This window comes from Dreissena polymorpha, chromosome 15 (genome assembly GCF_020536995.1).
Source record: "Dreissena polymorpha isolate Duluth1 chromosome 15, UMN_Dpol_1.0, whole genome shotgun sequence".
NCBI classification, from domain to species: domain Eukaryota; kingdom Metazoa; phylum Mollusca; class Bivalvia; order Myida; family Dreissenidae; genus Dreissena; species Dreissena polymorpha.
Window position 1 is genome coordinate 66,097,078 of NC_068369.1, and position 23,747 is coordinate 66,120,824.

A 23,747-nucleotide genomic window follows, 5' to 3' on the forward strand; every position below is an offset into this window, starting at 1 on the left:
ACAATACCTCATACCTTTTTATATATGTAATGTGTTATGTGTTATTTGAATGTTTAAATAAAAAATATGGATGATATAGCATGGTGCATTCTAATATTTGCATTCAAATTGTAACTATAGAGCTAAGTGTATGCAGTTTAGACTGTGATTTAAGAATTGCTACAAAATGGCTAGTTTTTAATGGCGACAAAATTTAAACTATTTAACAATAGTTTGCAAAAGAAAATTAGAAACCTGCAAGAGACCTGAATTTATTAAATATTTAAATTGCGAAACAAGAATGTTGTTATGCTGTTACACTCACATAATTAAACATTGATAATAAATAAGAAGACAATAAGAGTTCACCGTTGTTAACGTTTCCCAACAGTAGAAATCATTCTTCTGATGAAGTCAGTGGTATACAGACGAAAGCTCCAGGCATGGCTTTCAATACGTTGTGTGTGTTATTTGACAGTCTAAAACTTATTGGATTTAAAAAAAAATCCTGTCAAATTTGTCAATCAAAATTGATTTGAAACATCACATGATTTTGATTATGTTAAATCAGTGTAATGTATGCTAAATGCAACTGCTTTAGCAAGCTGTCAAGTTGAATTGAGACATTTGATGAAACAAACTGTTTCCTGGGTAGGACCAGTACTTAGTGTCTATATGACGTACAATGACGTCGAAAGTCTACAAGACCTACTAGGTAGAACGAGAAATGTACTTCGACGTACAATTTTCACCGACCCTTGAATGTTAGCCAATCAGAAGGCACCTTACATCCCTTTGCTTTTAGAGATATTTGACTTTGAACATTATTATTATTATTATTATTATTATTATTATTATTTATACCAAATTATTCGACTATCGACCGCTTACTCATTGATATTGTGCGTATTTATTAAACATTATTATTGTTATAATTTATACCAAATTATGCGACTATTGACCGCTTACTCATAAATATTGGGCGTATTTAATGACCTGGCGTGGCGGAAGTAACCTCTGACTTATGCAAGTTATGGTTATCACAAAACAGGACCAACGGGGAGATTATTATACATTATTTATCCTGTTAATTTTTGATAACTGTTTAGTTACCGTTGGGAATTTCCTACACAGTAATGCGCTGGACGGTCGTGATACTCCGCCCCGCATGATCAATAAATACTCACAATACGCTGAATAATTTTAATTTTTAAAAGGTATCAAACAATTGAATCTTCTTCAAATTTGTATATAATCTATACCAATGCATTAAATACTTGAAACGTCTATGTGTTTTTTTATGCCATTCTGATATTTTTATTCATTTTGTCCTCAATTAAAAAAGAGATTTTAAACATTTATTATGAATAAATCTGAAGAAAAAGCGGCTCAAGAGACAAGTTTTTTGATTGGCTGTTCTGAAAATGTGTACGTCAAAGTACAAACATGTATGTCGAAGTACAAATTGTACTTTGACGTACAAATATATAGTTCGAAGTGTATTTTATATGTGTATGTAGACGTACAATTATTGTACTTCGACGTACATTTCTCTTTTTACCTTGTAGGTCTTCTTGACTTTCAACCCAAATGGTACGCCATAGTATGTCTTTAGGGTTATCTTAAAAATGCCCCCACTTAAGGGATCAATACAGAGACCTCCCAGTGACTAAGCCAGTTAGCAGACACTCCATCCAGTAATCCACAGACACCGAACCAGCTATAAATTCCTGTGGCTAGAAAACAAAAACAAAATATAAGATGCTAGATCTTTAAGCTTGGAACATGTAATTCGTTTTAAGATTTATTTTTTGGATGCATTACTTAATTATTGCAACAATTATAATATTTTGAACACAATCATGTCCATATATTTATTAAAAATACATGGTTATCAAAATAACTTAAAAAGCTTTTGCCCGTAAATTAGGTAGCACCTATAATCATATCATTAAATAACGCTAGTTAATAGTACAACAAGAAAGGATATTCGAATCCCACTGCATTAAAGCAGTCACGAAACGAAAAAGACTTTATAGACATGTCCAGCTCTCGTTATCCGCGCCTTAAGAATTAAACACTCTGTGATCGCACAAAACATACAACTACCTATTCACGTCCGATACACGATTTGCTAGAGCTATCGTTCCCGACACACAATAAGACAACTACTACCATATAGAGAATACATACGAGACTCACTATTGCCGAATTACAGTTATAAGGATCGTTTAGAAAGCGAAATCGTTCACTAAATTGAATAATTCATTGTCTTCCTTTATCGTGTCTATGTCGTTCTTTGTACTATACACAATGAGATCCAGGAGTTGGAGCATGTCCATTACGCGAATCCTACAATTTACATTTGCGGACGTTACATATCTGGGATTATATTATCAATGCTTTAAATGTATTCATGCAATATCAAGTATTGTATTAAAAAAAATCCCGAAACCTCAGCTTTAATCAAACACAAAAGCACTAAAACAAACAGATGCACAGACACATACGTTCTAATAGTGACGAATATGTTTATAACGTTTTATTATTTTTGTTGTTTATACTTTTTGCCTTACTCGGTTTTAAACTTGCATTTCCCAGATGTTACAGCTTTAATATATTTATTGGCAAACAACTTTCAATCAATACCTGAGGTCAAAACTGGTAACAACCGGGTTTTCAAATGGTAAATAATTATCGACCAATCTCCACGCAGAGTTGTCGTTCCTTGCTCTCACAAACAACTCTGCGAAAGGCTCGCACGCCATTTTGTCTATAAAATAGGTAAAACCGAACAAACGCATTCAATGTATATTTGATTGGATATTTAAGATTGCATGCATTAAATTAAGAAATATGACTTTTAAATTTACGATAAATCCGGCAAAAACTTGGTAGTATTAATGCATCTCCTTGGAACTATTTTTTGTCCATTTACACAGGCGGAATAATTCCGCACACTTCACAAATGTAAATAAAATGGACAAATTGAATGACATCGTGCTTGGCTACGACGAAAAACTTGTATTAAAGGATAAGCAATCCGAAGCTTTGTAGCATTTATTGAACAAAAAAGGGGACCTTATTGTTAATTTGCCTGTTGGTTACGGAAAGAGCATACTTTTTCACTTGCTTCCTAAACTTCTTGGCGATAATTTGTTCAAACATGTTGTGATTGTAGTGTCTCTTTTGAATATTATTCAGAAGGACCAGCTTGTGTCTCTTCAAAGTCACAACATTTCCTCATATAGACTTGACATTAATTCTAATATAGCTGAAGACGATGCATATGGTGCAGGCGAGGACAATGATAAGTTTACATGCACGTCAGATGCTAGTATAGAGCAGCTGTGTCACCCAGAAGCCCTATTGAACACTAAAAAAGGCAGGGGCATCCTAAATAGTCAGCTGCAAGAACACGTTGTTGCTGTTGTCATTGATGAATGCCATGTTTTGGAGCAATGGTGAGTATAATGTTGTCATAATCTGCCATTTTTATTGCCATAGAAAAATATACATGTGTATATAATACATGCTACTAATCAACTTACAGGGCCAAAGCACCAACTTTGGGGAAAGGGCCACAGCCTTTTTTCGGGGAAAAAATTACACAATTTTCTGGCTTTGGGAAGTGAAAAATACTGAGGTAGATTAGAAATTAAGATAAAAATGCATGATTTTAAAGAAATTTATGTAAGGGAAAGGGTCTTTTTGGGAAGAAAAAGAGGCCCCTTGCAAAGAAGGGTTTTTTGGCCCTGACTTATCAAGTTTCCTTTGTTGTTGTTATTCAATTGAGTGGTTGATGTCCTTTTGCAATAATTTTCAATTGAAAAATCAACATAAAAGTGATTACACAGATATGCAGAATCATTACCACCCATGATAGTAAAAAATATGTAACAGCTTCATTTAAAGTCGAGCTGGCATAACAGGAAATTTCTCTCATGGATTGTATGACAGTTCTACTAGAAGTACTTAGTGCCCTTTTCAAATCATACCTGGAGTACTGTGTAATACGCAGGAATTGTACTTTTATACATGATAAACAGACCTTTTACTGACTGTGCATCTCAATTGGATTTCAAAATTTCAATTATTTTTATTTTAAACAATACAGTATTTTTTCCCAATAATCATGTACATAGTATCACAAAGCGTCACTACATTCCATCTGGATCTGGGCTCTTGTCACGATTATGTTGTTATATTTTTTGTTGGATTATGAGAATAAAGTTTTGTATAAAAGGGGCCTTTTCACAAATTTTGGCATGTTTTGAAGTTTGTCATGTAATGCTTTATATTAATAAATGTAAACATTGAATGTAAAAAGCTCAAGTAAAGAAGTCAATACTAATATTTAACAAGAGATGTGTATGCCAGAAACATAATGCCCCCTTATAGGCTGCTTTGTTTGTTTTTTTAACTTTGACATTGAAGGATGACCTTGACCTTTCAACATTCAAAAGGTGCAGCTCCATGAGATACATATGCATACCAAATATAAAGTTCTGAAGGTACATAGAAGTAATGAGCAATTTTCGAAACCTAAACACAAAGTATGAACGACAGACAGACGGACAGACATACATAAATGTACGGACGGACAGTTCGATCACTATATGCCCTCCTTTGGAGCCATAAAAAAGATGGGCTCGAACCAGTGACCTCTGGAGTCCTGGAGTAAAAATTTTACCACTTAGACCACTCAGAATTCCTTTCTGATACAATGTATTTCATACTTAATATAGGCAATCCTCGTAGTTTCACAAAATATAACAACAAAACTGTCCAAATTATTAATTCGTTTCGCATTGCAACGCTTTATAATTGTCATCTTTTGAAATCGTAAAATCTGCATATATTGGTTATTTAAGATCGTGTTTCAGTATTACTTTTCATCACAAAAATCATAACAAAAGGAAAATTTCCGAATCTTAAACAACTTCTTGCAATTTTGTCAAAACGTGAAAAGTCTCCTTTAAAAACTTTGTATTTTTCAAACGTACACAGCACTATATGAACAAGCCCCTTTAAATAATTCATGGGTTAATTCAAGAGTAACATAACAGAATATTCAGATTTTAATAATGGAACATATATAGGCAAACAGTGTCACAACATTAAATACATTTACCTTTAGTCTTTGTGCCAAAACTTAAATTTCTGATAATCATTGCCAGAAGGGCTGAAAATATTCATAGATACATGTCACTGTACTTTTAATAAGGGTCTGCATTAAACACATATTAGCTGAGAATTGTATTTCTGTATTACACTAAAAATTGCCAACTATTATTTTTCAACAAAAATTAATCATGTGTTTGATTATCTTATGTTTCAGGGGGGATGAGTTCAGAACTTCTTTCAAGGAATTGAAAAATTTAAAAGCGTTTTTCCAGGTGTACCATTTGTTGCGTTGAGTGGAACTCTTACAGCTGAGCAGAAACAAACATTACCAAAGCAACTAGGCTTGACTAATCACAACATCATTGAAATTACTCCAGATAAACCAAATGTTTTCCTTGAAAAGTTTGACAAGGGAGGTACTACTGATGTGCTGGGAGAGTATGAAGCAGTTACTCATGTAATATGTGACAGACTGTATAAGGAAAGGGAGAGGTTTCCTGTGACCTTGTTATTCCTTCCGATATACTATATGAGTCAAGTTATTGTGTATCTGAACAGTTTATTTCAGTCAACAAACATTGACAATTCTTTGTATAGTGCAATCTGCTCAGGACAAGATCAGTATATAATTGACAGAACTATCCAAGAATTGAAAAAATCGGATCCACAAATAAGATTAGTGTTGACAACTTCCATCATATGAATGGGTTTTGACCCGGAAAATGTAACACACATTATTCATGCCTGTCCTCCAAGAAACATCACACAGTATTTTCAGGAGATTGGTAGGGCTGGTAGGCGTGGTCAGCCTGCTACAGCTACACTCTACTATAGTTCAAGAAACATTGCAAAAAATCTTCCTGGAATAAATGATAACATAATTAATTACTGTAAGAATGATTCTTCCTGTCTCAGAAATCAGCTGCTATCAGTGTTTGGATTTTAAAAGGACACAAGCATTGAAGACTGCACGTGCTGTTCTATTTGTAGGGAATATTGCACATGTACAACGTGTCTAGTAATGAACAATATCTCTTTTGATGATTAACTTACTATTACCAAATATTTTTATGTTCCCACCAGTATAGTGGGGGACATATTGTTTTTTCACTGTCTGTTGGTTTGTTTGCTCCAACTTGAAGGTCCAAAATGGCCATAAATGAGCTTGTCTGGGCCATAACTATGTCGTTCATCGTGAGATTTTAAAATCATTTGGCACATTTGTTCACCATCGTTGGACGGTGTGTCGCGCGAAAGAATTACGTAGATATCTTCAAGGTCAATGTAACACTTTGAGTTCAAAGGTCAAAAATGGCCCTAAAGGATTATGCCATAATAATTATTAAAAATCGCCATAAATAAGCTTCTCTTGTTTTGTGAGGACAGCATGCAAAATAGTCTGTGTCAATGCAGCATGTGGGGGTGTACGTCACGTATGTGACAAAGCTATATTTGAATATGGATGAGATATAATTAGAATTTTTTTTGATAAAGTTTTATGCTTATTGCGCAAAAACAAGTGACTTGTAGAGTGTTCACAGAGATTCACTATAGCTATATTGAGAGATGTTCTCCGCCCCGTCCCCTGATGGCAATGTTTTCAACAGAGCGGAACCAATTTTCAAACTCAGCTGAGATATCATTACAACACATATTATAAGCAAGTTTCATGAAGATTGTAAAAAATAGACTCCTAGAGTGTTCACAAGCTTTTCCCTTAGTTTGACCTATTGACACCAAGTGACACAGCTCCAAACTCGGCAGAGATATCACAGAGAGAAATGTTTTGACCAGGTTTCATGAAGATTGGTCAATAAATGTATCCTATAGTGTTCACAAGTTACATGTTGACAGGCGATCGCAAAAGCTCTGTTGAGCTAAAAATGCATTCCTGACAACAAGTAGAAAATGTTAATAAATTACACGAACAATGATTTTTTTTCAATTGCTTACAAAACAGATTTATCAGGGATTTCAATTTATTGTTTTTATTGAAATCAAAATGGAATTTTCTCATATATGACTCGGGGGAAAATAAAGTTCATTGAATAATATAGGTACACTTTATTTACAACTTCACTTGTTTTTCTTTAACTTTTGTTACAGTATGGTTTTATCCCAGTAATTTACATTTATTTATGTCAAATATCATTTTAAAATACATAAAATAATATGTATTAAGAAACTAAATTATTTTAATTTCTAAGTTTTGACATAGCATTTGATATTCTGACTCTTCATATTTATAAGCAGGGTTTATTATAAGACTCATATATTACAAATTCTAATGAAATTCCTCATTTGTATTTTGGCAAAATAGTCATTTATAAAGAGTGAAATCATATTTTCAGTTGTTGTCAAATGTCAATAAAAAGCAACAGAAACTTGTCAACAACAAACGATATAAAGTTCAATATTAAACAAGCAAATTTAGTTAGCAATAACACAAAATTTTCAACATGGATGTGGAATTCTGACATTTGTACTTAGCATCCATATATTTTGTAATTTACTTTTCCAAGGACAAGCACTATGCCTGGTTGTCAGTGTCAGGGAACATCGTGCAAAAATGTGGTTTATACGCAGTTGAAATATATTTCTATTTAAACAATAAAATTATCATTGTCTTAAAGTATTAATTTCACACTTATATATCAGACAAGAGACAATTTTTCGGAATGAAGTCCATAAAGGAATTATCACGTAGACAATTCAAATTGCCTTAAAACGAATACCAGAATAGATTTACAATGAGCTTGTTCAATCACAATTGGAAAAAAGGCATTTCCACATCCCTGATGATGAGCATTAAGTTTTTAACAATTAACATTAATGGTATTGATACTTACTCTTTCATCAAGGCCACCCTTGATAGCAATGATGGTTGTTAATCTGTGGTACGCTGAGAGGTTATCACATTTATGCTTCATCAAGATGCTGTAAGCAGAAGCTATTGCAGGAAGAATAGATGGTTTCATATTCTTACTGGCAGGTGTAGCCACACATAGAATAACCTTCAGAAGTAGCGGGACTCTGAAATATCCATATTGCAATGTAAGCACCAATGCCTGAAATCATTTTTAAAAGTTTATTTTTTTACATATTGTATGTTTAAAGGGACTTGTTAACAAATTTTTATATTTTTGAAAAATACTAATTTACTAACAAAAGTAATATTTGGATTTGTTTTAAATAACAATAACCCGGAAAGAGATGAAATAACAAAATATGCCTGCATTTTCAGAGATTTTTAAAGTTTTCACTACATACATATTAGGGAAACAAGTAAGGGGCCCAATGTTTACCCCAGAGGCATGATTTGAACAAAGTTGATAGATTTGTAAGTTTAAAAGACAGGCAGACAGACCAGACGGCCAAGGTGATTCCAGTATACAACCCTTAACTTCTTATCAGGATTATAAAAAATGCATGATTATTAGTTACTATTATTAATATTACAGTACTGTTACCTTTTCATCATCTCTTTAATTATTTCATCCGTGAAGTGATCAATGCTGTCCTCAAGTCTGCTTATGTCTCTGAATTTATGCAGGACTGAGCAGAAAATTTGTGTTCTCGAAGTCAGTGATGAGGACTGCGTCCGCAGCTCTTGTAACAGTACCGAAGTAGAATCTTTGCCTGCAGAAATTTCTTGTAACAGTGCCTTCATATCAATTAACATAGGACTCTCACAGGAAACCTTGTCATCAACTACAGGTCTTATGTAACCATGATCTGCAGGTAAAGTGTATGTAAAAGACTGGGTTGAATGTTCTTCAACAGGAAAATTTGATACATGGTCCTTATCAGAAGCGGTTGCATTTTGAACCTGTTTAGCAGGTGTACTGTAATCATGGTCTGCATGTAAAGTACATGTGGAAGACTTGATTGAATATTCAATAACTGGAATATCTGAAGAAGGGTTTGGATTTCGAACCTCTTTAGCAGGTGACAGCAATGTTTGTTTCTTCCTTGACCTGTTATGCTTTGCAATCAAGGGCCCTGGATTCAAAGTATTGGCTGTTAAAGGTGAAGTTACACCCCTTTTTACTCGTACATCACTTTGGTGAACATATTTAGTTGCTGATGTTTTCAGCTGAATTATAAAACCATATGTGTGTTCTATCTTTCTGTAACACTTTCTGCATATCGTAGGCGATTCTGAATTTACGATGCTTGACAATAGATTATCATTGTTTAAAAGTACTTTAAATTTTCCAATAAAACGTTTCACTTCAGATTTTCGTCCATTTAATTTAATCTGTCTAACATTGGTCTCACAGCACACAAAACAATCTAATTTTGTAATTTTAATGTGTGTGTGTGCTTCCATCTTGAATGATGAAGGTAGCACACCACAGTAGAAACATACTCTCTCGGAGCCGCGGACGCCTTCTTGATCTCCACCAAGCTCAATTCAGAAAACAACGAACCTGCAATCATAAAAACACATCCAATGCACACAAATAGTCTGAAATTTACATTTAAGATAAAAAAAAAATAGTATATGGAACCTGTAAAGTGATACTATTGACAATATTGACAGAATGGCAAGGCCGCAAACAGGGGCTTATAAATCAACTTTTTACCATGTATGAAAGTGGTTTGGGACGAAAGAAACGTAATGCTAGCCTGCTTTTGGAATGCTATCTTTACACGCAAAACATAGCAAAACCCATCAAACCATGAATAAATACCCGTTACCAGGTGGGTTTCGCGCAATAATTCACAGCATGACCCTACTAGCAATTCTAGCTTAAAAAGAACCCAAAATACAATATGCCTACCACATTTGTCCTTCCAGAGTAACGAAGAACACAACAACAACAACAAGATGTCATGACCCCCACAGTTTCGCGTTTGAAAATGGTCATATTCTTAGGATTTAATGCAATTTGGGGGTACCATAAGACCTATTACTCTCAAATTTGACATTGAAACCTACCCTTTCCCAATATTTCACTTTTACGGGGCTAATTCGCATATTTTGCTTCCTACCGTGGTGTGCTACCAAACGCTTGGAACGATCATCACATGAATAAGACGCTCTCGTAAAAATAGTCCGTTCTGTGCCCAACACAGAGGTGAATGTAATGTAACCGCCGTGCAAGAGATTGAATTATCGACATGTACCAAAAACAAATGGTCGTCTTTTCTGAATCCATAAGGTCAAAGTAAGTACATTTGGGCATTCAAGGCATTTGCAGTTAAAAACGTTAATACAAAAATATGATACATAAAGCTGTTGATTAATTTATTCCATTTAATCTCACCTTGTGATAAAATTCTACTTATGTGTGATGCTCTAAGTATGCGACAATGAACAGATGCGATTAAATATAGAATACTAGGTCGGTGCCGAATAAAGCGAAGTTTATTTCGCGAGGCTTAGAAAATCTGAACCACGAGCCTTGGCGAGTGGTTCAGATTTTCGGGTCGAGCAAAATAAACTTTGCTTTATTCGGCACCGACCAAGTATTCGATTTATCCCATCATTTTTCTTATTCGTTAATTATTTCTTTTAAAATAGAATAGGAAAATAAAACTACACGGAAAATCCCGAAGTTATTTTAAGCAAACAGTGTTTTTCGACCTTAGCTGTAAAGAGGTCCGCGTAAGAAAATAGTACCAGAATATTTCAAGCAAAACAATAACAATTCATTTATTTACAAGACAACAGCCACTTACATATGTTACCAAAACTCAACCAAATCAATAACAATAACTAAATTATATTTATAGCGATGTAAAGAGTCAGGTTCATTTAGAATTTGTTTTTCTACACAGTAGGCCGAGCACGTGAGTCGACTTGGTGTGTAGAGCAAATCGATGCTTTTTGTCGGATTTACGGTGTGTTAAAGGTGTTATTTCAATACTGGATTAGTTATTGTGTACATGAACATTTTGGATGTGGAACGTTGCCCCGAAGAATTGGGATTTAAATGAGCTGGACAGTGACTGCTGAAAGCTGTACTGTGCCTGTGGGTAAGGAACTTGCACTTGTGTTTCGGGTAGAATTACCGCTTCGGTCTGGTGTTGTTCCGGCTGGCTAGGGGGCTGCGTTGACGAAAATGTGGCCGTGCTGGTGACAGAGTGTTTTCTACCTTAAATTGGTTCTGCATTTTGACCATGGGAGGCAAGTTTGTTGGAACATTTTTTCTGTTGCTAATGACTTACATTTGAGTAATTTAAAATTGACTGTACATTCGTGTGTACAGTGACAGACATAATTTCAGTGGCTGGAAAGTTGTGTTCTCTAAGTTTTTGGACCAGGTGCTTGCGAGTGGAACGATTGGTCAGGCGTTTTTCAACTGGTAGCCCGGCTTCAGCTGCCATCATCCTGAGCATTTTGCTCAATTTATTCATCCCAATTTTTTGACGAATGAACCATTGCACGCTTTCTTTGTGATCAGACTCAGACTCCTGCTTCATTATTGTATTTGGAGCGAGATAAAATGGGTCGTTCACATCGCAAAAATTCGCTGTGCGTTTCTGTGCATAAATTTTGTAAAAAGCAACTGGGTTTCTGGAGTCATTTTCATTGGTGGTTTACAAATTGCAACCGCTGCATTTGAAACCACGACACAAATCAGTTCTAGATGAGTATTCACATTGAACAACTAATTTTGCCTATTTAGCGGAATTAAAAATTAATGGATAAAGATATGTTTTACTACTCTGTTATCATTAAACTTTCAACAGTTCTCTCCCACGTGTATTATTGATGTGAATCACTTATCCCCATGTTGTTTCCATCTGAATCATAGTGCACAAATCAAAATGTCAAGACAACATTTAATATGCGGATTTAGAATTATAAGAGTAAGACTCTTCAAATCATTGAAGTAAAAAATTCAAGAAAATGTTATTACAATGATTAAGAAATATTGAAGATATACAATTGTGATGTACTAGTATGTACAATTAATATGCACGGCACTCGTACACCTGCCTGTTCAACAACATTGTATTTTGAAGATACGCTAATATATCTAAGGCAGATTACTGACAATAAACAAACATATTTTAACCCTAGATTTAACTGTCAGTATTATCTTGTATCCGTTTCACAAGTCGTTATGACGTTTTATTGAATTTTGTTCACTTTTTCAGTTTTCATTTCCTTAATGCGCTTTGAAGTAATGTAAGCTGTTTGTAAACGCATTATTCGTACTAAAATTTATCAACGTAACGTTGTACGCATGTATCATTTGGGTCGCCTGAATATCATTATGTTGCTTGAATGTCACAACTCTAGAACAAATTGTGCTTAAAGTAAAAGGAGAACAGGAATCGAATTGAAGACATGTTAAACTATTATCTTTATGCCTACAGCTCCTGAATCATCACTTGCGGTTGACACCAATGAGGTAATTACGATTCGAATTGCATTGCGCGGATTTCTTGAACTTGCAGTCAAAAGTGTTAATGCAATTTTAAGCTCCAAACCACATAATTATCCTTAATGACTCTTTTTACATTTGGTGAAAATATTTTGAATATTTGACTTATGCATATCTACTTTTGGACATTATTTTTTGCAAAAAACAACAACATCGCAATGGTATTTTATTTTAAAAGCGATTACCAAACATGTTGAAAAATAATTAAAGACAGTTACTCGTAAGAAATGCCCACGATACACAATTCTTATTAAAACCCAATGAAACCCCAACAGCAAAACTGTATATAGATTAAAATATGTTTTACCCCACTTTGAGTGCGTATATTTCATCATGTATTGAAGCACAAATACCTAATCAACTTGATCTAACCTTATATCTTACTACCAATGATTGCGAGATAAAAGTTTAATTTTATAACATCGTCAGATTTTAAAACTGTATCGCATACAGCCAAAAGCCATATAATGTGAATTGCAATCAGTTTGTGTCGACTGATATCATTAATCATAAACACTTTGCATGAGATAATAAAAGAGAAAAGACATTATTGATAGGAAGTGTTTATTGCATCCTGGACATTTGGCTGAAGTGCAAAATAGCTTACAATAAATAATGATAAAAGAAAACTTGAATTGATCGTGGTAAACAGAACAGACAAAATAACGATCAGGTTATTGAGTGGATTAATTTCTTTAAAACATGGACTTAAGCGTCTACCGCACAGCGTGGTTGATAATGTCGCCTTATACATAACCTATTGATTAAGTAAAAAGAAAACATAGTGCAAATCGTGAATGTGCGTTGACTATCGAGCACTGATAGACAGAACCATTATTGAGTTATTACCATTACCGAAACTAGAACAAGTGTGTGATTGCTTAACCGGAGCAATTTAGTTCAATGTGGATCCAACGTCTGGACTTAAACAAATATTGTACTTTGTTATACACATTATAACCTCAGCGGGTCGGTTGTGTCTTTACATCACGGACGAGCTTTTTTCTAACATGTCCAACCATTTATTAGTATTAGTACCGATTGGCTTAATGTGTTAATGGCAGTTTCTGTAAAAAGAGAGCAGACGGTGTTTGATGAGTCAATTTTGATTTGGTAACTAACAACCATAGTACACTTATAGCATAAAGTTACACGACATTAACGAAAATGAATGCTGTAACTATGCAATAATGAATTGCATGAAATGTATACGTCTAGTACACTATGTATGTTTAATAACTGACGCTTACGCACAAAGAATGGTTGGTTAGTGCTACAATACTTTACTTCAACTTACTTTAAATATTACATATATATGGTTTGTTCGTCTCTGAAATAAAATACAGCAACACGAAGTAACAGTTCGTGACGTGAGGTGACATTAGTTTTAGTTAATAATTCCTTCGACGAAGATTTTTAGCAGTTTTGATGTTTGTATAGCTAACTGATTGTAGTTTGTTCCCATAATAGTGACATTGTTTGGGTATTGAAAATCAATGCACATGCTAATATTATAATTAGTGGATTTTGTTTTCGCCATTTATCAATCGGTACAAACGTGCTTAGTTTTTCATTTAATAATTACTAAGTGTTCATAACTTTCTAAACATATCAGTGTTTTATCACTTTGTAAGGACATATTTGAGTATCGCGTGGCTAGCAGGCTAAATTAATGCCAGGTAATTTGCTTCTCACCTTGGCGGACTTGGTTCAACCTCACTCAGTGCATGTGGGTTTAGTTTTAACTCACATAATGGGTTAAGTTGTTGCTCACATACTGGACAGGTGGGCCTACCTCAAGTTAATCCAATCCAATTATGATCTCGACAAGTTCATAATGAGGTTCGGAATATATTCTCGCAAAATTGTAATGAAAGTGCAATTGCATGAACACTAACCACTTGCTGGAACTTAAAAGTGACCGAATGTCTTGCAGTCTGCAAATTAATCATATGCTTAAGTATCAACTATTTTAAACGAATGCATACAGTACGTGATACCAGAAAGCCAGCTAGAACGCCAATAGTATTGTTTCGAAAATTGTTATCTACACGCCATAAAGTCTCGTACACCTGCCAGACGTATGTTCTTGTATAATACTTTATGATGAAGAGTCAACATCTTTAATGGTTCCATGTAATAAAATAACGCAGTACATATACATGCATAGAAAGATCATCTAGGCAAAAACTAAGTCAAATCAAGGTATGAAATCAGAAACGGTAAATGCAGTAGTAGAAGGAATAAACATTACAAAGACGAAAGCACATTACCCTGACACCAAAAACAAAAGGTATGTATTGGGGAACTAATCATTAACATTTAGCCGCATGAATAATTTTTAGTTGTCAATAAGCAATATGCAATTTAAAAGAAGCAATATGTAATTGTCATTTAGCAAATACATGCACATGCGGATAAACCTTCCCATATTGATTAAGAGAATTAACTTCATGAGTAATAGATTATTATTCAGGCTTCTTGTTGCTTTGAAAACTGACTCGTATGTCTAACATTGACTGCTCAGTAGATCACACATTTCTTTCATTTTTTCAATATTTATTTTTATCATGCAATTTTGATAATTGATATAAAAATCGAAAATGACACATTTTATATGTTTTAACCGGGTCTACCCGTCATCGGTTTAACTTGAATTATTTGGATAACGTATTCAGCAAGAAAATTGAATGCCCATCAAATTGGGAAATTTATCTTAGGTAGCCAGTAGGTATTGCAAGCATACAAAAATCTTTTTACTGTTTGGATCTCTTGAACGTTGTCATCCATCAATTACTAACGAACAATCATACAGATGAATATGATTCTAGATTTAACCGTTGAAACGACGGTCATGTCCCATGCCACTATTACCTCGGACTTATTGCACTATGAATCGATAGACTTCTTGTTTTACCCCTTAGTGACCAGAATACGTGCATGTTTAAACAATTGTTCTCTAGATCACGCGTGGAAACGAAATGGCCAACGTGCAGACCAATCATTGGTAGGGCCGACTTACAGACCAACTGAACGATAGTTGCAAAAATGTATACATCACTTTTACCAAAAAGAACAATAATTATTGTTAATTCTAATACCACTTTATGTCGGTAAAAGTTACACACATAATTTTTCGACAGTTTCCGAGTATACCATCAAATACTTGTCACAAAGTGATTATATTCCATTCAAAAATAAATTTTATTATATATGATGATTTTATAAATACAGTTTACGCTTGGATGTTAAACACATATATATGCATACGTATATATTAATATTAAATTATAAACAGTCAAACCTGAGAACAGCGGTCAGTCAATGGAAATGACCAAAGTGACTGTTGTCCACAGGTCATCGTTGTTTTTTAGATGGTTGATTAGTTTGTAGTATTGCTACGTCGTTACCCCACCCAGTTGTTTGTATACAGTGTGAAACAAAGGCTCATTTCCGATAACTAAGCATAATAACATAATTAATTTACATTGAATAATACAGAATTATATCTTATAAATTGATTTAATTCCATATGTTAAACTAAATCAATGACCTTATCAACGCTAGTATAATTGTTTACACGTGCATCTCGTTTATTCGTAAATAAAGCTTGTCACGTGCCATTGACGTCACGACCGAGCAAGTCTAAAAAGCGGATTCGCTGTCATAAACCGATAGTACGTTTATTCAGTAAATGCGACAGTTACATTCATTTGAATGTACTTTAAATACAGATTGTCGCATGTCATTGACGTCACGTCCGAACAATTATAAAAGCAGATTCACTGTCATAAACCGACAGTACGGTATAACCTTATCGTTCTAATTCAAAGAAATAAAGTCATTCAGTGTACTTTTTTTCTTAATAGACGATCACTAATCATTTTATCGCCTTCTTATAACAACACTCGCCAGCTAAGTTTTGTTTTTAAAACCTTATTTGCAATAAAGATTTATTGACTTCGTCATGGGCTCAAGCTTTGTCGTTATGAATGCAGCCAATAATACGTATACACATTCTCATTGTTACGTGCACCTGTATCGTTTTTGTTCTTAATTTTCGAGACTCGCAACGACTGACGCGTGATCGTTGTTTTCAGTTCAAACATGACTAGGTAATAGAACTATCACAGGCAATAAGATGATTTACCCGCAAAATAGACGCACACATAACGGTTGTGTTTTCGATTTTCGAGACGACTGACCACAGGTGGTGAGCGTGTGGCTATGATATTTATTAGTGAAAACATTATTTTGAATGATAAATAATCATATTATAACGAAAAATCAACTTTTCTGAATTTTATTTCACTATATATATATATATATATATATATATATATATATATATATATATATATATATATATATATATATATATATAAATATATATATATAGTGAATTATTTGTTTCCATTTTATCAAGATAAAGTCTAATGCACGTGAAGAAACGGCACTATCATAATTAAAATTACTATGTACAAATATACATACTTCTTCTGCAGGGAGTGAAACATAAATAAAATAAGATTGCATTGATAATCAGTATTGATAACCCACATTATGAAATGTAATGTAACATTAACCATAACATGTGTCTAAAAGGTCTGAATGATTTTTTTCTCTCATGTTAGTGCAGTGGAGTGAAACACACCATGTATTTATATTGGTCAATTGATCGGATACCATGGTATTGGAACCCTCAAAGACTTTTCCAAACCACACCTGATGACCTGGGAACAAGACCTACTGAATACCCCAAGAAAAGATTTAACAGACTTCCCGAAACAACTTTTTAAGCCTGTTAAGGTTTGGAACAATTGTTATTCTTGTATATTCAAGTTAATGTATTACATATACGTTCAAATACTTTAAGCGAGTATATATTATATTTTAACAATGTAATTCATGGGTTATCATATGTATGTTTATTGCAGGACCATTTAAAATAATGGATAAATAGTACACCGGCATTGGAAATATTGGATCTTTGAAATTAACTTATCAAGTTAATGAATGTTATTTTATTTAATAGAAAGCTATGTTTTGAGTATTACAAAATCGATGCTATCGTATCATTACAGAACATTGACAAAATAACATCACATGGTTAACAATTTGCTGTTATTGTACCTTGTTACCACCAATATTCAATCATTGTCATGTAACTCACTCATAAACGTCAATGCTTTTTAATGTATTCTTGTTTAATATAAATATATAATTTCACAAGTTAGCTTAGTCGGGATGTCGAGATAGCTAAAATTCCCTCCTCTTTTGTTTAATGCACCCTTCTTTTATTTACTGCGCCACTTTTTTTTTATTGCACTCCTCTTTTATTTAGTTTTCAACTCCTCTTTTTTGCATTTCGTGGCCTCGACTTAGTCACTCGAGGCCACGACATAGGAAACTCGTGGCAACGAGATTGAAAGTATACAAAATAGGAGTGCAATTTATAAAGAGGAGTGAATGTCATCTCTATGCCACCATATGTTTCAGAGTCATAATTGTTATTCCACGTGTTTAACTTTAATGCACTTATTCTTATTTTAACTATTACACTTTTTTAGAATTTTCATTTTGCTTAACTGTAAGTAAGTTCCTTCAACATATTTCAAATTATGATTATATAGACCTGTATTGACAAAACTGTTGATACAGTTTGTCTAAGACTAAGACTATCGAAGACCTTGAATTAGTCATAATAAAAACACTCAACAGTCAACAGTGTAAAAATGTTATTATATTAAAGAACATGGTTCACTAACCACCCCAAAACGCCCCAAAAATCAATGAAATCAAATTTTCAAAAATGTCATTTTTTTATTTTGTATTCATCTTCTATAACATTTAAATTGCACAAAAAGTCAAATTTTTTAAGTGTGCCTTGTTTTCAATTGTAAAAAAAATCATGATAAAAGTACATCACACACAAGAAAATGGCGAATTTACACTAAATTTCTTTGTTTCATCAACAAATAAACTGTCAGCGCACGAGAACACCATGACAAACTTTGTCTTAAACAATAACAAAAACAACAAAAGACAAAATACTATATTTTTGTGACGGTGTTATTGCGCGCTCATATCTTACTTTAAAAAAAATGTGTAACCCAGTGCTGATCTCCGAGAACCCACCAGGCTTTATTGAACCTATCTTTTTAACCCTATATTAAAAAAACACTGCTTAAAATACCACTTATTACCGAAATTTATTAGAGGTTTTAAGTCTGAAATGGCAAAATAATGATCTTATCAATGTTGGTGTTAAAAAAAGAAGCCATAAGAAACGATTTTGTGTACGCGTCATTCGAAAATAACTGGGTACGAATAGCGTCGGTATCCAATGTAAACCAAGTGCAGACGACGCGTTTTCCAAAGTCGGATTTACCCGATATCTGAAAGGTAAGTTGGCATTTAGATAAACAATTATTTATTCTATTAAAAAAATGATGGTTTACCCATTTCATGGTCCATAATTATGGCTTACTAAATCGTATGTTATAATCCATTCGCGCGATTACGAACGATGTCACTGTTAAAGTAGATATAAACTGGTTAGCGAGTAGTGATAGGACGTAATAAAGGGCTTTGTTTAATAACTTTCTTAATAATACGAAATATGTTTTTTTAAAGTTACTGATACATTTCGGGTTCTTCATTTACAAGCAAGTGCAAACAAAACATTGTTTGATATTCGCATGCATTTGTACGAGGGCCGAATTTGGGGTTATTAAAGGGAGGTAATTCTCCACTGTACAGAAGTACATGTTTTTACCGGACATTTATAAAATATGAGTTATTGGAAACAAATTAAAATTAATATGAAACATTCCTGAACACGTTAAGATAACGTAAAAACATTAATTTGATTGTGGAATATGTCGTATTATGCGTGTGTAAATAAAGTTTAATGTGTTTTTCAATATCGGTGCAAACAAAGATCTATTAATAAACACGTAGATCTATATTTAAAGATTTTTGATCAAACGATAATATCCTTTTTCAAGGGAGAAAATCCAAACAGTGAGTATTTAATGTTAATTGAGATTTTCTGCTATTTCTTTGAAATGTTTACTAGGTTCATTTTGCAAGCAATTCATATATCTGTATACAACAAAAAGTGCCCATTTTAAATGTACGAAAGCAATAATTTAAATAGTGTTTGAGTGTCAGCAACAGCAGTTTGTGGTTATAAAAATATTGTAAAGTAAAATAATCTGCCTATTGTAGTAGACGACCGAAAATCACAAGCGCACGGATAGGGTTTCGGTACAGTCTCGGCGATTTAAAGCGAAAAAGTGCTGATTTTAACATTCAAATCTGCTCATTTTGGAAGATGTTGTAAACATGACGATAAATATGTTATTAAACTATTCATAATTGCAATTTCTTTGCGAGATAAATTGTGTGTTATTGCAGCTGAAAATGTACTCTTTTTATTGGCTAAGAAATCTAATTTTACTCATAAGTTAACTATAACTAGACTGTATACTTACCACTCTTATTGATCACCGTGGCGCAATGGATAAGATACTCATATTCTTTTGCTCTACGTCCAGGCTATCCGAGATCGTACCCGCGTAGATTTTGTTTCTAAATCTTATTTTAATTTCAGGATGGTGAAAGCCTACAAATGCATTTGCTGTAATAAGCGTGCAAAACCAAAAGATCGTCGTCCATTGACTGACACTGTTAAAAACTATCTACGAAGGGTCTTTCCTGCTGTAGATCCAACAGACAGTGATGTCATTTGTTGTCAATGTCGAGTCAAAAGCTACAAGAATGCCCCAAAGCCTAGGCAATGTTCAGACAACATCAGCAATGATCCGGACAACCAACCCCAACCATCTACATCCAGACAGCCATTTAGCCCATTATCAGTAAGTAGCCCTTATATCTATTTACAGTGCTTTTACATCTGTAAAATAGTATGTAAAGGAATCTTAAATCCTATGCAGTCTTTAAAAAAAATACGTATCTTCAGCTTGTTACAATTGTTCATCGTCGGATACCCACGGCTGCTGATTACGCTCCGCTCAAACATCACTTAGGAATGGAGAGTAACGTAATGAATAGACCGGGGGTGTCCGGCGATTAACAATTGTAACAAGCTGAAGATACGTATTTTTTAAATACGACGATGACATTTGTTATGATCTTTTATAGGAAAACCGACGAAAGTTACAACAATAATGTAGTTAAATCAGTCTGGTTTAAACGTCTGTTTGCGTTGTATTAACGAATAAAACACTCCACTTATTCTAAAACACGATCTTTCTTTTCTTTTTCTCAGATCACCCTGCACATTCCATCAACCATAAGAAGCCATTCCAGATGTTTTATATGTAAGCGCCCAGGTCCAAAATTGATCTCATTGCCAGCAGAAGGTCGTTTATCCGCCTTTATAGATCACAACATTATTATTTCCGCGGATTCCAGATGTTGTCCATCTCACGTCTATGAAGGGACATTGACCGAGACAGCTTTAATAGATATGAAGACTTTTACAGAAACATCTCAAATGAATAGAACAGGCGTCAACGACTTGTTACAAAAAATTAGAAAGCTTTACCAACAACAGTCAAGACATTTGAATTTTGACAATTTAAGTGATGCAGATTGTCAGTCACTTACGAAGCTAAATCGAGCCCAGTTTGAAGATCTTTATAATCATCTTTTTGACAAGATAAAAAACACCCCAAATAGATCCATCAAAACCAGTATTGGCATATTCTTATGCAAACTGTGTTCCGGTATGTCCAACAGGCCGTTATCGACGATCTTTGGAATTACAAAGTCAAGTATACGCCGTGCAGTATCAACGGTAAGGCATGCATTCATGCGCGGTTTTGTGCCTCTGTATCTTGGCATTGACAGTGTCACTAGGGAATCGCTGATAAATGAACATACAAAGCCTTTAGCGAAGAAGCTGTTTGGAAACCAGGAAGAGAGGTTAATTCTTGTTTTGGATGGTACATACATCTACATCAATAAATCAAACAACTTTCAGTTTCAGCGCCGTTCATTTAGTTTGCATAAGGGAAGGCCATTAGTGAAGCCCATGGTAGTTGTCACAACAACTGGACATTTTCTGACAATAGTAGGCCCGTACATGTCAGACGGCAAGAACAATGACGCAGCAATATTAAATCACATGTTGAAGACAAACATAAATGATATTAGGGGGCTTTTGAGAGAAGGGGATGTATTTGTTGTAGACCGAGGGTTCCGAGATGCGTTACCCCTGTTAAAGGACCTCGGCATTAATGCTGAAATGCCAGCCATTATGCAGAAAGGAGAAAAACAATTGACTACGGGAGAAGCGAACGCGAGTCGACTAGTAACGAAAGTAAGTATTACACTTACAGGTTATTATAATGTGTAGATTACTCTTGCCGGAAAGCCCGTAATTTCTTAACAATCAATCATGGTTAACCTATATCATTCCCCATTTCATGTTTTAACACATCTGTAGGAGATGTTTAAAAACAATTTACAAAAGGATATATTGTGCACAAAATAAGCAATTGGTCGCAAAGATTTCTATACAAAATATGCTCAAATGCGGAGGACATGTGGCTTATTTGGATTTATATATGTTCGTCTGTATGTCTGTCTGTCTGCATATCCGTCATCTGTAGACACACTTTTGTTTTTGTATATCTAAGTGAGGCGTCAACAGAATCCAATAAAATGTCATACTTATATACAATTCAATATCGTGCATCCGCCTGACATTTTGTTTGTTTGATGCATTTTTAAATGGATTGCCTTACAAGACACCATAAATGAGTATTAATCACATTTTGTGATAGTTCAATTTTTAATGTGTAAAATGATTAGTCGTTTTCTTTATTTATGATTTTCTCTTGATAAACCTTACAATCCCGACACATCTCGAACCCAAACTTGCAAAACGCATAGATTGCCATTTTTATAATAATCTTTCATTACTATTTCACAGATCAGATGGGTGGTTGCATCGGCAAACGCTAGAATCAAGAGATTTAAATATCTAGATCATGTGATGCCAAATAGCCAGCTGCCATTTATTGGTGACTTTGTTAGAATTGTTTGCGCCATCTCAAACAAATACTTCCCCCCTCTAAGTTCCCCAGACCAAGTCGAACAAGATGAATTGATCGCCGAAAAGATGCTGCAACAAAATGAAAAAGAAAACGAGCTGAAAATGTTAGTAGAAGAGAAAGGTCTTGCTAGGAAAAAGACAATTTGGCGGCCTATTGAAGATTGTGAAGTACAGGGATTTCCGCGTTTAAGTGATGAACAGCTAAGTGAACTAACACTTGGTGTTTACCCATTGCGTTTGAGTTCCAGCTACATGCAAGAGCATACAACTGGAAATTGTGACATTAAAGTGCATGTTCACGAGAAAAGTTTGATTTCTGCAAAATTGCAAAGTCGCCATACATCTAGCAGAAGGTACATGCTGTGGATACGTCACAGTGAGGATATGGTCGAATCATGGTACTGCCAATGAAAGACTGGATCGCGAGTGGTTGGAATGTGTTAACACATTGCAGCTGTGGTCTGGTTCTTGTCTGCCGGTAGATATCAGCAAAAGGAAAGTTTGGGGGTTCGAGACTGGGGAAAGTACCTGTCTGACGCTTCTGCAATTCGTATTGATGATTCAAGTTCTAGCGAGAGTGATAGCGAAGTTTTTTAGACTGATTTTATTTCATTCTACCTGTGTCTCCATGCACGTTTCATATACAAGTTTTTAAGCCTTGGCTTTGTGTTAGCACTGGGAAACCTTGAGACATAAGTGGAAATTGCTCATTTTGACATTAACATCATTTTCAATTGGGACCTGCTATAATGGAAATGATGTGCATGGATACATGCTTTTAATCAAAATGTATGCATAGTCATGTTAACAAAAATGTTATGAGCAAACAATATGCTACTGGTATAACATTTAAATAATTAGTTACTTAACATATGTTAAGATCTATATAATTCATCAAACAGATGAAGGGTTGCTTTTGTCTATTTCTTTATTAATTGTTTATATTTCTGATCATTCTCGTTTACGCTAATAGCTATGAACTGTCTTCTTTTTCACTCTAGCGTGTAAATGGAGACGAAGTCCGTTGTAACATAAACTATAGATAATAGTATGCTACTGAATTATGAAATGAATGTTATCGGTCAGGGGTTGGGAGAATTGACAAATCTACGAGGTTTACCGTCACAACTCTAGTGCGTTCAGTTACA

At 34.2% G+C, this 23,747-nt stretch overlaps 2 protein-coding genes and 1 pseudogene across 2 annotated transcripts; 2 read left to right on the forward strand and 1 right to left on the reverse strand.

Annotated features, from left to right (window-relative positions):
* Positions 1-2,958: 2,958 nt before the first annotated feature.
* LOC127859811 (putative ATP-dependent DNA helicase Q1) lies at positions 2,959-6,154 on the forward strand (annotated as a pseudogene).
* A 487-nt stretch (positions 6,155-6,641) lies between these two features.
* LOC127859812 (uncharacterized) lies at positions 6,642-11,442 on the reverse strand. The gene is made up of 5 exons (XM_052397315.1): positions 11,311-11,442; positions 9,044-9,202; positions 8,577-8,770; positions 7,956-8,139; positions 6,642-6,737 (listed from the first exon to the last, which is right to left on the reverse strand). Exons 1-5 carry the CDS (start codon positions 11,440-11,442, stop codon positions 6,642-6,644), a joined length of 765 nt encoding a protein of 254 aa, XP_052253275.1.
* Positions 11,443-19,771: 8,329 nt separating this feature from the next.
* On the forward strand, positions 19,772-23,511 carry LOC127860985 (uncharacterized). Its single transcript, XM_052399316.1, has 3 exons — positions 19,772-20,392; positions 20,806-21,861; positions 22,477-23,511. The coding sequence occupies exons 1-3, from the start codon at positions 20,129-20,131 to the stop codon at positions 23,008-23,010; spliced, it is 1,854 nt and encodes a 617-aa protein (XP_052255276.1). The 5' UTR covers positions 19,772-20,128; the 3' UTR covers positions 23,011-23,511.
* The last annotated feature ends 236 nt before the right edge of the window (positions 23,512-23,747 follow it).

Bases quoted from the DNA above. Each gene is read 5' to 3' on its own strand.
- LOC127860985 (XM_052399316.1), top strand. From the start codon at position 20,129: ATGGTGAAAGCCTACAAATGCATTTGCTGTAATAAGCGTGCAAAACCA. The intron at 20,393-20,805 runs GTAAGTAGCCCT...TCTTTTTCTCAG, and splicing joins AGCCATTTAGCCCATTATCA to ATCACCCTGCACATTCCATC. The intron at 21,862-22,476 runs GTAAGTATTACA...ACTATTTCACAG, and splicing joins CGAGTCGACTAGTAACGAAA to ATCAGATGGGTGGTTGCATC.
- LOC127859812 (XM_052397315.1), bottom strand. From the start codon at position 11,442: ATGGCAGCTGAAGCCGGGCTACCAGTTGAAAAACGCCTGACCAATCGT. The intron at 8,140-8,576 runs GTAACAGTACTG...TGGATATTTCAG, and splicing joins ATTAAAGAGATGATGAAAAG to AGTCCCGCTACTTCTGAAGG. The intron at 6,738-7,955 runs GTAAGTATCAAT...ATGATATCTCAG, and splicing joins AGGGTGGCCTTGATGAAAGA to CTGAGTTTGAAAATTGGTTC.